At 45.5% G+C, this 12,369-nt stretch overlaps 1 protein-coding gene across 1 annotated transcript; it reads right to left on the reverse strand.

Moving 5' to 3' along the window:
- Positions 1-273: 273 nt before the first annotated feature.
- Positions 274-9,632, reverse strand: Chst4 (carbohydrate sulfotransferase 4). The gene is made up of 2 exons (XM_008834988.3): positions 9,592-9,632; positions 274-2,327 (listed from the first exon to the last, which is right to left on the reverse strand). The coding sequence occupies exon 2, from the start codon at positions 2,307-2,309 to the stop codon at positions 1,152-1,154; it is 1,158 nt and encodes a 385-aa protein (XP_008833210.1). The 5' UTR covers positions 2,310-2,327; positions 9,592-9,632; the 3' UTR covers positions 274-1,151.
- Between the last annotated feature and the right edge of the window lie 2,737 nt (positions 9,633-12,369).

Below are 12,369 nucleotides of genomic sequence, written 5' to 3' on the forward strand. Positions count from 1 at the left end.
CCTCTGAAATTGTAAACCAAAACAGACCCTTTCTCCCCAAAGTTGCTTTTTGTCAGGGTGTTTTATCATAGCAACAGACAAGGAACTGATATATTTGCCTTCCACCAATCCTTTTTTTTAAAATATTTATTATTTTCATTTTATGTGAATGAGTGTTTTGCCTGTATGCATGTAAGCACACCATGTGTATGCAATGCCTGAAAAGGCCAGAAGACAGTGTCTGATCCCCTGGAACTGGAGTTACAGATAGTTATTAGCCACCATGTGGGTGCTGGGAATCGAACCTGGGTCCTCTGGAAGAACAGCAAGTGTTCTTAACAGCTGAGTCATATCTCTAGCCCCCTTCTACCACCAATTCTTAAAGACAATAGATTTGATCATCTGACATCAAACACGGTAGTGGTTTTTTGGATATGCAGGTGTTGGGTAATTTCAAAAGTTTAAATAAAAAACCTATATTAAAATGATTGTGTTCTCTGCTTAGTACTCCATAGGAATGAGTACTTAGCACCCATGGGGAAATTCCAAACAGAATCTTAGTTTAGAATTGTAGTATTACTGGACGGCAGCTTCGTAGATCAAATTCTCCTATGATAGGAAAACATTGAGGAGAAATACCGTCCAAACCTGCTGCCCTGTGAACCTGAGCACTGGCCCTGCTGTGGGAAGAGTCTGATAACTGTGATGGCCAGGCTCACAGGTAAGGACCCAACACATTCCTGCTTCCTTCATGAATCCACTGGCAACTCTGAGGGTCCAGTGTCCAGGTGTCTGAGGAAGTTGCTGGGAGCTCTTTGATGAAAGACCCATTTCCCTGTTTTTCACTCTCTCTCATTGAGAAGATGTAGACAGGGAAGTTAGGCCTCCAGACCACAGAGTCTCTGAGGTACGCACAGGAGGGAAGATCAAGAAGAAAGGCATGTTTGATATGGAACGGGATGCTCATAAGGTTCCAGAGTCTTTTCTAGACAGGAACATAATTGCTTCTTGATCTTTGGGCTAAGATGTGTAGACAGGAGCATAGACACAGCGATCCCTCTGCTTGGGCCCATGTGGGCACAACTGACATTCAGCATATCTAGAGACACAGTTAAGGCTCAGAAGCATTCAGCAGTTCCTGAGGATGCGACCAAGTAGTGGGGACAGACCCTTCAATTCTTTTGGTAGACTTGCTCCAAAGTGTTAGGGGGAGACAGAAGATCCAGAGACAGGCTGAGTTGCTCTTGTTGGGATTTGACCTGGACATAGCCCAGCAAATCCATAGCTTCACCACAGACTTCCTGAACTCGAGAGACCTTTTTATAAGGCAAAGACCAGCGCCAAGCTTGGGAGACATTGAGGGCATCCCTGGCGTTTGTGCGGAAGGCGGCCTTACCCAAACCCTTGCCATGGGTGAGGTTATATACCCAGGTCTGGAGATGGGGCAAGAATTTCAACCCCACAAAGTCATACATCCTGGAAGTCTGGCCCACGGGAGCCCTGACCAGGTCCTCATACCTCAGGAGCAAGTAACGCTGTTGTAGAGTTTCAGGCAAGGCCTGAATAGCCTTGGCTATGCCCACATGGCTTTTGCAGATGACCTTCATGACGTTGTAGGGCTGATCCTCTACTTTGAGCATGGTCAAATTCTGCTCCAGCACAATGTGACTGTCAATCTTGAGGTCGGCTGCGGTGCGTTCTCGGGATCGGAACACCGCCCGGGGATCCCGGACCAGGTGCACGATGTGCAGGTTGAGGGAAGGGTCAGTGAGCAGTGGGTAGAGGACCTGCAGATTGAAGAAACGCACCTCCTTGAGCACCACGTGGCTGTGAGAGCGGCAGACTTTCTCTACCATTTCGAAGGGCTTTCGACTGCAGAGTACCTCACACTGCTTAGGAGAGCTGATCTGGATGCTAGAGACAGCATCACAGGCAGGTGGTGAACACAGGGCCCGGCTTTGCGCCCATTGGAAGAGGCTGGATTGTGCTCGGGGACCTGGTTTCATGTAGGCATCAAACACGCTCATGTCACACAGGAAGATAGACCTCATCAGGTCCCGCACAGCCATGTGCAGTCTCCAGACCGTGCTGCTGGTGAAGGTCATCCACACGTGCCAGGCAGGCTCCATCAGGTAGAAGACATCTGGGTGCTGCCCAAAGACCTGCCCCACAAAAGAGGAACCGGATCGCCAGGAAGTCAGGATCAGCACGTGCATGGGTCTGGGCTCCTCCTTCTGGAATTTGTAGCCAGACATATGGAAGAAGAGGCCGAAGATCACCATCTGGGAAGTCAGGAATAACAGCAGCTTGACTTTCTTAGGCAGAATCATCCTACCAAAGTGGAAGACCTTGAAGGGGCAAGCAGAGGGAAGTCGGGTTAGGCTGAAGTGACATCTGCCTCCTGGACCCCCTTCAAGGAACACTGTAAAAATTCAGAATGTAGAAGTCCCTGCAAGCACTTGCCCAAATATCTCTGCAGAGTAACTTTGGTCTCTTACTCCATCACTAAGTTTCATATTTTAAGATCTAACCCCCCCCCTCCCACCATGGGTCTGTGGGACCACCAAGAATGCCTGAATTTGGCTATATAAAAATCAACATAGGAGGGGCTGGAGAGATGGCTCAGAGGTTAAGAGCACTGATTGCTCTTGCAGAGGACCTGGGTTTGATTCCCAGCACCCACATGGTGGCCACAAACCGTCCTTAGCTCCAGTTCCCTGGGGAATCCGATACCCTCTTCTGACCTCTGAGGCATTGCACGACATGGGTGCATGCACATACATGCAGGCAATACACTCATACACATAAAATTAAAAAAATAATAAATAAAAATCTTCACCAGTGACATATCTGACAGAGATTTAACATCCAGAATATATAAAGAACTCAAAACCCCACCCCCCACCCCCACAGCCAAACACAGTGTGGCCATGCAGGCAAAGCTGTCTGACCAAGTCCTGGTTGAATGCCTTGTGATCCTCCAGAAACCAAGACACAGCCTAAGGACTTTTTACCTCAGTCTCCTGAAGGCTAGGGCTGCAGGCTATTAGCTTCCTGTCTTTAGCACTGACCCTTAATCCTTGGGATTAAAGACATGGGGAAATTGATCAAATGCCACTATTGAACAAGTAGGTATCTCTTCCAGGCCAGTTGTTGTAACTTGCAGGATTCAAAACTGGGTAAGGTTCATGATAAATTTTCTCTTCAGGTAGCTTGCATAGCACCTTCCAGCACTATGAAATCTAGACAATACAGATGAGGCTCTGAAGTCAACACCAGCTTGATTTCTCCTTGTTTGTTCTGCAGCTCATGTTTGTAGTGTCTTCAAACAATAGGGTCTTACCATGAAGCTCTGGTGGGTAACCAACAGCAGGGGCAATACAAGCCCAAGTTTTAAGATATTTATTTTCATTAGAGTATTTTAATTATACAAAATAATGTTTCATTATGTCATTTCCTACATGTATATGGTATGCTTTAAAATTTTTTAAACTGTACTCATTTTTATTTTATGTGTATGAGTGTTTTATCTGCATGTATGTGAGTGCACCTGTGTCGTGCAATGCCTGTGGAGGCTAGAAGAGGGTGTCAGATCCTTGGATCCCTGGAACTAGAGTTACGGATGGTTGTTAGCTGCCAAGGGGGTTCTGGGAATCCAACTTGGGTCCTCTGGAAGAGCAGTCAGTGTTCTTAACTGCTGAGCTATCTCCCCAGCCCTGTAATGGTATGCTTGAACCATTTTCATCTCCAGCTCCCTCTCTCTCTCTCTCTCTCTCTCTCTCTCTCTCTCGTCTTTCATCCTCTACCAACTGACCTCTTTTCTCAAATATCACCCTCGTCACTTCTATGCCTTAAAATTTGTGTGCATGTGTGTGACACACTAAGTAGGGCTGTTTGGATAGAAATGGGGGGTAACTACGATCAAAGCACACTGTATACACGTATGAGATTGTCAGTGGATAAATTTTTTAAATGTGGGGGAATGTTTTTGATGGATAATTTCCACATGGTTTAAACTATTTTGTCAATAGGGTCTGAACTTACAATGGGGCTTTCCTAAGACTGTATGCAGAAAGCATAAAACCAGGGAAGTGCTTGTTAGCCGCATCCTGGCATGTCGGGCCCCAGGTCTCTGACTTCCCAAACACAAGAAAGGGGACATCTTGCCATAAGCAGCTGGGTCTGTGGAGGAAAACTAGAGCTGTAAGTTAGAAAACTTCTAGGGCTCCCTGTAACAGAAGTAGTGACCTATCTTTAAAGGGATCACAATGTTTTTCCACAGGAATTTTCCTGGTTGTGAATTGGTAAATTTGTCCTTCTTTGTAAGAGCCAGTAGTTATCTTATTACCTGAATACAATGAAAAGTTTACCTCTAACCCAGGCCCATTTCTCAACTTGCCTGTACACAAAACTGTTCGTTATAATGCATTATTTCTGTTGCTTTGTGTACAAACAGGGCGATCCAAATATATGAACACTCTTAACAGCTTTTCTCTTTAAAACAAAAAAACATAGTAAGTTATCCCTACTTGTAGCAGTTTTTTTCTTGTCAGCATGTTTTGAGGGAACTTTCATGGCAGGATACAATGCATCTTTGTTCCTTTATACCACACAGAATTCTGTTGCAAGAGCAAACAACAGTTTATTTAATCAGTTTCCTCATGGTTGGGCTTTTGGGCTATCTTCAGTCTGTTATTTCAAATGTTCAGTCATGAACTTCGTGGCCACATCCCATTGTAAGTTAAATCACTGGAAGTGAATTGCTGAGTCAAAAAGTATGTGTGTGTGTGTGTGTGTGTGTGTGTGTGTGTGTGTGTGACTTGGACAGCTACCTCTGGGCAACCTTCATAGTGCTCCTAACACAGAACAAAGGGATCAGAGAATGGGTTTTGGAGGAGGAAGGGGGTGACTCTTGGAGTTTATAACTTGCTTCCTCAAGAGACAGAACATGCTTTGCCAGCTCCTGGGTTTCCCTTGGAAGTCCCCTGAACATTCTGGGAAGTGTGTCGTGACACTCGCCAGACCTTGTGTGGCAGTGGCAGAAACCCCCATCTTTCTTATTCGTTGCCGGATATGCTTTTCCCCTGGGTCTTCCAAAAGGATCAAGGGGAGATCATCTCTTCTTTTCCTTCTTTTTTGTGCATGTGTGTGTGTGTGTGTGTGTGTGTGTGTGTGTGTGCTCGTGTGTGTGCATGAGTGTTGGCACATGTGTGGAAGCCAGAGATAAACCTCTGGTGGTGTTCTTCAGGCACCATCCACCTTTTTTTTTTTTCTTTTGAGACAGGGTCTCTTATTGGCCTGGAGCTTGCAAAGTAGGTCAGGCTGGCTGACTGAGTCCCAGGAATCCCCCTGTCTCTGCCTCTCTAGTTCTGGGGTTACACATGCATGTTACCATGCCTGGTTTGTAAAAATGTGAATTCTGGTGATCAAACTCTGGTTTGCAAGGCAAGCACTTTACTTACTGATCTATCTCTAGCCCTCATCTCTCCTGTATGGCCAAAAACCACATTACAAGACGAGAGAGATATGGCTCAGTGGTTAAGAGCACATGTTGCACAAGCTTAGGAACCTGAGTTCATCTCTCCAGCATCCACATAAAAGGCACACATGGCTGTTTCAGTGCCTGTGTCCTCAGTGCTGTGGGGAGTAGATACAAGAGGATTGGTCAGGCTTGCTGAACAATGAGCTCCAGGTTCAGTGAGGGATTCTGTCTCAAAAGAATAAGGTGGAGGTTATAGGATACCCAACATCCTCCTCTGACTGCCTCACACATGGGCATGGGTTTGTGTACCTGCACACACATGTGAGCATACCACACACACACACACACACACACACACACACACACACACACGCAGAGCTATCTGGCAGTGCCAGGAGACTGTTAGTAAATAGTAATTCTTGTCTTTCTGTCTTTGGCCTGTGGTTTAAGAGATGACCAGCTAAGGTATGCTCTTAATTCCTAAAACTGAATTCCAAAAGGACATAATTAAAAACGACGCCATTGCTGATAATAGTTCAAATATAGCTGCCCGTCTCCTACTACCCCAAGACAGAAGGCCTGACTTGAGGAAGAGACTATCTCCTAGGGATAACGTGAGCACAAGAAAGTGTGGAACAAAGTCAGGGACAAAGGAGCAAAGGGAGAGGCAAACCCAAGAGGGGAAATTGACCGGTGGATAAATATAGAAGCTGGGATAGAATTTTACAAGTAGGGCCTGTAATCCCTTTAGCAATAAGCTCACACTGCTGGGGATTAGGAAAGTAGACCTTTCTCTCCACCCCAGCCTTAGGTCAACTCTGTCCTGTGAGGTTCAATGACTCTGTGCCTTCCTGGTGTGTCAGCTGCCCCTGGCTTCAAGCCCAGGACCTCCCGAAGCTGAGCCGGGCTTCCACTGTCCTTAGCTGTCCTCAGTCTTTGGATATCCATGTATAGACCTTACTTTCTCTGCATTTTCTTTCCTTTTATTACTGGGGGTTGAGGGGCCAGAACCCAGCACCTTGTCCCTCTGCTAGACTTTCTAAAGCACAAGTCTGTCGTTCCTCTGTTTTAAAATGCCCTGATACTCTGCCATCCCTGCCACTGTCCACTGTGCTGTGAGCACCCCCATCTATATGGAGGCTCTAGTGGGAGAGGAAGGCTATCTATCTGATGAGTTTATATTCATGCTCAGATGCCAAGGAACTCAGAAAGTAAGCGACTGTGACCAGTAATAGTCATATATATAGAGATTAGAAATGCATGTGAAAACGTCTCAATGTCAATTGCCTTAAAATGAATTTTTCTGTATGAAACTGTGTATTTTAACAACGAAGTGGAGATCTTTTTTAAACGTTAAAAAAATGCCCTGATAACTTTCTAACACATACAGGCTGACACCCAAGTTCCCAGGCCTTGCACCCAGGGTCCTCAGTGGCCTGACCTCGGATTTCCTAACTCTTTTCTCCCTTTCCATACTGTTGGTTCCAGATTCAAGCTTCAGTTCTTTCAAACTTGTCCTGTTATTGCAGAATCCTGAGGCGTTTATAGGACTGCCATTCTGCCTTTAGAGGCTTCCCACCATCCTCTTTCTTCCCCTAAAGAAGGCTATCATCCCTCTGCCTCCCAAATGTCCATTAGCATCCGTCCCACTGCACAGGACACAGCTGCAGACAGTGTCTTTCCCACTGAGCTGCAGTGATTGAACAGGCAGACCATGTCTTACCTTGCTCACTGGTGTGCAATAGTTCCACCAGTGATTAGGTCGGCTTAAGCCTACTACATCAATGAAGAGGGCGATAGATGGTTGTGGGCAACAAGCAGAGTCTAATTGTCAGAAATAGGAAAACCTGATGAGTTTTTATTTGAAATGGCATTTCATGTGGCTCATGCTGGTCCAGGACTGGCTATATAGCTGAGGATGACCTTGAACTTCTGATCCCCCTGCTTTCTCCTCCTTACTGCTGGGGTTACAAGCATGTACTACCAAGCCTGGTTTTATGTGGTGATGGAGATCAAAGCCAGGGTCTTGCACATTCTAGGCAAGCACTCTACCAACTGAGCTACGTCCCCATTATCCTGATGAGCTCTTCAATAAACCAAACTCTTCTAAAATGCAAATGGACAGTATTTAGTATCAATTGTTCAGATTTAGGTGAATTCCTTGAACACTGAGCACAGAAGGTCTCAGTTGCACAGAGCAAGACAGTAATAAAGTCAGATACACGGTTTTGATGCAACATGGCACATTTATCCTTGTTCTATAAAACACAAGTTTCTGTACCAAGCAGTAATAATTAAAATGAAGTGGGGAAAAAACAGAATAGTTTAATTAAAAAGAAGTGCCCATTGCAGATGCCAGCCTACTTTGTTCTCACAAGGTTGACGAGGCAAAACAAACTGAGCATATCCAATACTTCCTCCAACCCCCAAAAGTAATGTGAACATATGTTACCCCAGTGACAGGTGACTAATATCATCTTGGAACCCAAAGGGAAAGTCATGAGAACTTTAGGATCTCGAGAGCTGTCACCAGAGGAGTGGCGGTGAGGGAGAACCTGTGTCAGGTGCAGGGACCATGAAGGCACCCGGACAGGGGCCTTCCTCAAGCAGTCTGACCACATGGGCTGAATTTTAGATGCCTTCATGCCCAATCAGTAGTGATGAGACTTTTAGAAGTGAAATGGGAAATCCTGAACGAAAACAAACAACTCCTAGATCTCAGTCTAAGAGGCCTGGATTTGACGCAGCATAGCCTAGTGAAATTATGTCTCTGCAACCAGAAATTAGAGATGGCAGAAGATAATCTTGTACAAACAAAGAGAATGGAGCTGGACTGAGGCCTCGTTACCAATAGCCTATAGACCTGGGAAACCTGAGGTGCTGAGCTCCTGGACAAAGGGTGACCACAGAACAAACTTCATTTGTTAGTTTAAGACAGCATCTACTGGGGAGCTGGCCTCAAACTCAAAACAATCCTCTGGCTTTTGTCTCCCGGGGGCCAGTGTTATAGATTTGGCCACCATACTATACTCAACTAGCCTAGGAATGCTTGGAGAACTGAATCTTGGTCCTCACCAGTGCTGACCCGAGTGCCGTGGACAGTGCCAGGCACACAACAGGCGCGCAAGAAACATGTCAGTAAGTGACCCAATGAACCAGTATCTCCCTATGCGTGTATGGGTGCTGGGCTTGTTGCTAATTGAGATGCCCCATTGACTCAGGGGGTAATGTCTGGGCAAGGTATTTTCTTCTATAAAAAAAAAAAAAATTCCAGCTCCAGGGAGAGATATTCAGACTTGTCCAAGTCCATTCTAGACAGAGGTGCCTGACCTCGGCTGATAGTCTGGCTTTGTAACTTCATCATATTTGATATCCGCAGGACATTTCTCGGCTTCCAAAGCCCTTTGAGGAGCAGTTATAAAATATAAGCCAATTGGACATGCAAGACAGAGCTGGCCACTTTCCTACTTTAAACAGTTATTTACATATTTTGGAGGGTATATGTGTGTGGAAATCAGAGGACAACTTTCAGGAGTCAATTCTCTCTTCTGTCATGTGGATCCTGGGGATGGAACTCAGGCCAGGCCTGGTGAGAAATACCCTTACCTGCTGAGCCAGCTCACGGGCCCCACTTCTTTATTTTTCAAAACAAATAGCTGACATTTGATTGATTAACTTTTCAGTTTTAACAGCCCTGCCTATCTGATCTGATTAATAGTCACACTTCATCCTGCAGGAGTCAGAGAAAACCTATAGCTCCCTGTACCCCCTCCTCTATCTAGCCTCACTCATCAGAGAGCAGGGGAGAAGCTGGAATCTGGAGAGATCAGAGATACCCAGGGTACATCGCAAAGGTTCTACCCACATTTGGGACTCTTTTCTGTCTGATCCTTTATGAATGGAGGCTGTGGGGTGGGGCTGCTGGTGAGCAGCTTGAGGATTTCTTTTCTCTTTCTAGAAGATTCCCTTGGTGATTCGGAGCCCATTCATGCTCCACCCTTCCCCTAGCCCCCCTCCTTCAGCAATTGAAATCTCCATCTTAGATTCCAGGGGTAACTTGATATTCTGATCCAGCAGCCTTGGGATAAGACCTTGCATGGTAGCTGAGCCCAGAGGAATTCTCTTCTTACCTTGTTAACGGCTGGCTTAGGCTTCCTCAATGAGACAGAGAAGTTTACTCCTGCCAGGCTGAGCACCCGTTGTTTCTCTGACTCATGAACTCCGGCTCGCTGGGCTTCCTCCTCCTCCTTACATTTAGCATATCCACCCATTTCACTGCCCTCACCCTTATGTTGAAACAACCCACCTTGCAAGCTGCGGAAACACTGGCTCCCTAGTAAGCATGGCACGGAGCAGCTTGAGAGTGTAGGGGCAGAGGGGTGGGGAGCAGCTACTCCAAATATCCTAGGTAGGCTGGGAAAAACAGAGAGGAAGCCTCTCCCTGTCTGAGAGATGATTCTGGAATGTCCACTCTTCTAGGACAGAAGGCAGGTGAAGTCCTTCAGGGCAGCATGGAGGCAGAAAAAAATACCCGTAGGGTCCAGAAGATGAAGTTCGTAGAGATACTGCCTGACAGTTACAAGCAGGATGCCCACAGGATTTTATAAGCCCCATTGCTGTATCTAACTCTTACCTCTCAGGAGAAAGCATAAAGGTTATTTTCCGGCATCACACTTACTTGTTCACTCAGCCCTAGGGAGGTAACATTTCTTAACTCCTATGTCATATTGATCATCTTCACCCTGTTTGCAAGATTGATTAAAGGGAAAAATATTCTTCTTTAAGAAAAACAAGTTATTGGAGAGTGTATCTTCTTACTTGCTGTGTGCCTTGGGTAAGTTACATACCCACTCTGAGCTCAGAAGTCTAAAACAACAGCTACACATGGACAAATGTGAACTGTCATGGAGTACAGAAGCCACCTTCTGACTGGACAAGTCCCTGAACCTCTTTGAGTCCTAGAATATAAAATATTCAGCATAAAATAAGAGTGATGGTGTTTGCCTTATAGCATTGTGACTGTTAGGATTAATGCATACAAAGCCCCTGTTGCCCAACTGTATACAACAGTGTGAGTTTAAAAGTGTCAGTTATTGGGGCTGGAGGGATGGTTCAGTGGTTAAGAGCACATGCTACTCTTGCAGAGGACCCGAGTTTGGGTCTCAGCACCCATTGTCAGGTGGCTCACAACTGCCTGTAACTCAAGTTCTGGGGGGATCTGGTGCCTCTGGCTCCTTCAGGCACCAACACACACCCAGAGATGTACACATAATTAAAAATAAAATGTATGTTAAAGTGTTAGCGTTACTGAATCATAACAGTACCTCTTCTCACTCAGCTGCTGGCTTATTTTCCAGGCTTCACAAAAGAGCAGCCAGGCAATACGTGAGTTCCGAGACACTCCCAGGGCTGGCCGACGTCCATCGGCTGTGTCCCCCACGGCCTTATCATTGCACAAATGACACGAACCTGCAGGGGCTCCCTCGTATTGATTTCAGTTGTGCGTCCTTCCTCCTTTCCTGTTTCCTTCTGGCACAGAGAAGTTTATCACCGTCCAAATGGCTGTTCTGTGCAAACATGTAAACTAAAGAGCTGGACCTGGGAAAGCTTTTATTTTACTTTGAGGTGACACTTGCTAAGTATTAAAGAATTAAAAAAAAAACACACACAATATGTATAAGGAAGAAAATACAAATCCCCTGATCTGTTGCTGATCAGAGGAAATGTCTGTTTACTATGCCCCCATGCTTATAGAAATCTGTACCATGAGCCAAGCATGAGCCAAGCATGACAGGCTCACACCTGTCATTCCAGCACTCAGGAAGCTGAGGTAGAAAGACCACAAGTTAAAGGCCAGTATGGACTACACAGTGAGATGCTGTCTCAATGAAAAGAAAACGAATTTCAATAACCAAAATTACATTGAACAGTTTTATACTTGTTCTCTGTCTCTCTCGCTCTCTGTCTCTCTGCATGTGTGCATGTGCATAATCCCATGCAAATGTGTATTTGTGTGTGTCTGTGTATCTGTGTATAGGACAGAGTTGGATGGCAGGTGTCTTCTATTGATTTCCACCTTATTTTGTTGAAACAAGGTCTCTTATTGAACCCAGAACTGACAGATTTGGCAAGACTGACTTCCAGGAAGTCCCAGGAATCCTCCAGTCTCTGCCTCACCAGTACTGGGAATAGAGGCAATTTCCTGCCACAGCTGGCTTTTACCCACACTTCCTGGGAACTGAACTTAGATCCTCAAGTTTGCAAGGCAAATAACTTGCTGACTGAGCCATCTCCTCAGACCTTTGTTTTTCCTTTAAGGTAATTTAAGTTACATCATACAAGTAGGACGCAAGGGTACGATTTAACAAATGAAGGCACTACCTCTTAAATAAAACCCAGAACACTACCAAAGCCGGGACATTACCAAAGCCACTTCCCTCGTCCCCTCCCCCAGATGTCCCTGACCCAGGACTCGGGGTGGTATATTAATGGTAGTCAGGTCCTTGATTTATTTATAGTTTATCACCTCGGAAAGTGTGGTTGAATTTTCCCCATTTCGATTCACCAGTGGAATCACGTAACACATACTCCTCTGAGCTTTCCTATGAATTTATCTTTGTAGGAGTCATGGTGTTTCTTGCTCTCCTGTTCTTGCTGTGTAATTCTCCATATGTGGCTGCACCACTGCTTATTTGGACACTAGAGCTGTTTATGATTATAGCTGAGATTCTTGACATACACCCTGGCAGATGCCTACTTCAGAGTCTCCTGGGGATGGCTTTGATGGTTTCATTTTATGCTGTATCTCAAACATTTGACCAGTCAGCTAATTCTTAGGATTTCATATTTTTCAAAGACAAGGTCTCAGGCTATAGTGCAGGTTGGCCTGGAAACCATTATGTAGCCAA

The sequence above is a fragment of the Nannospalax galili genome, unplaced genomic scaffold (genome assembly GCF_000622305.1).
Source record: "Nannospalax galili isolate Female #2095 unplaced genomic scaffold, S.galili_v1.0 scaffold56, whole genome shotgun sequence".
Taxonomy (NCBI): Eukaryota; Metazoa; Chordata; class Mammalia; order Rodentia; family Spalacidae; genus Nannospalax; species Nannospalax galili.

Coding starts and splice junctions, on each gene's coding strand:
- Chst4 (XM_008834988.3), bottom strand. CDS start 2,309: ATGATTCTGCCTAAGAAAGTCAAGCTGCTGTTATTCCTGACTTCCCAG.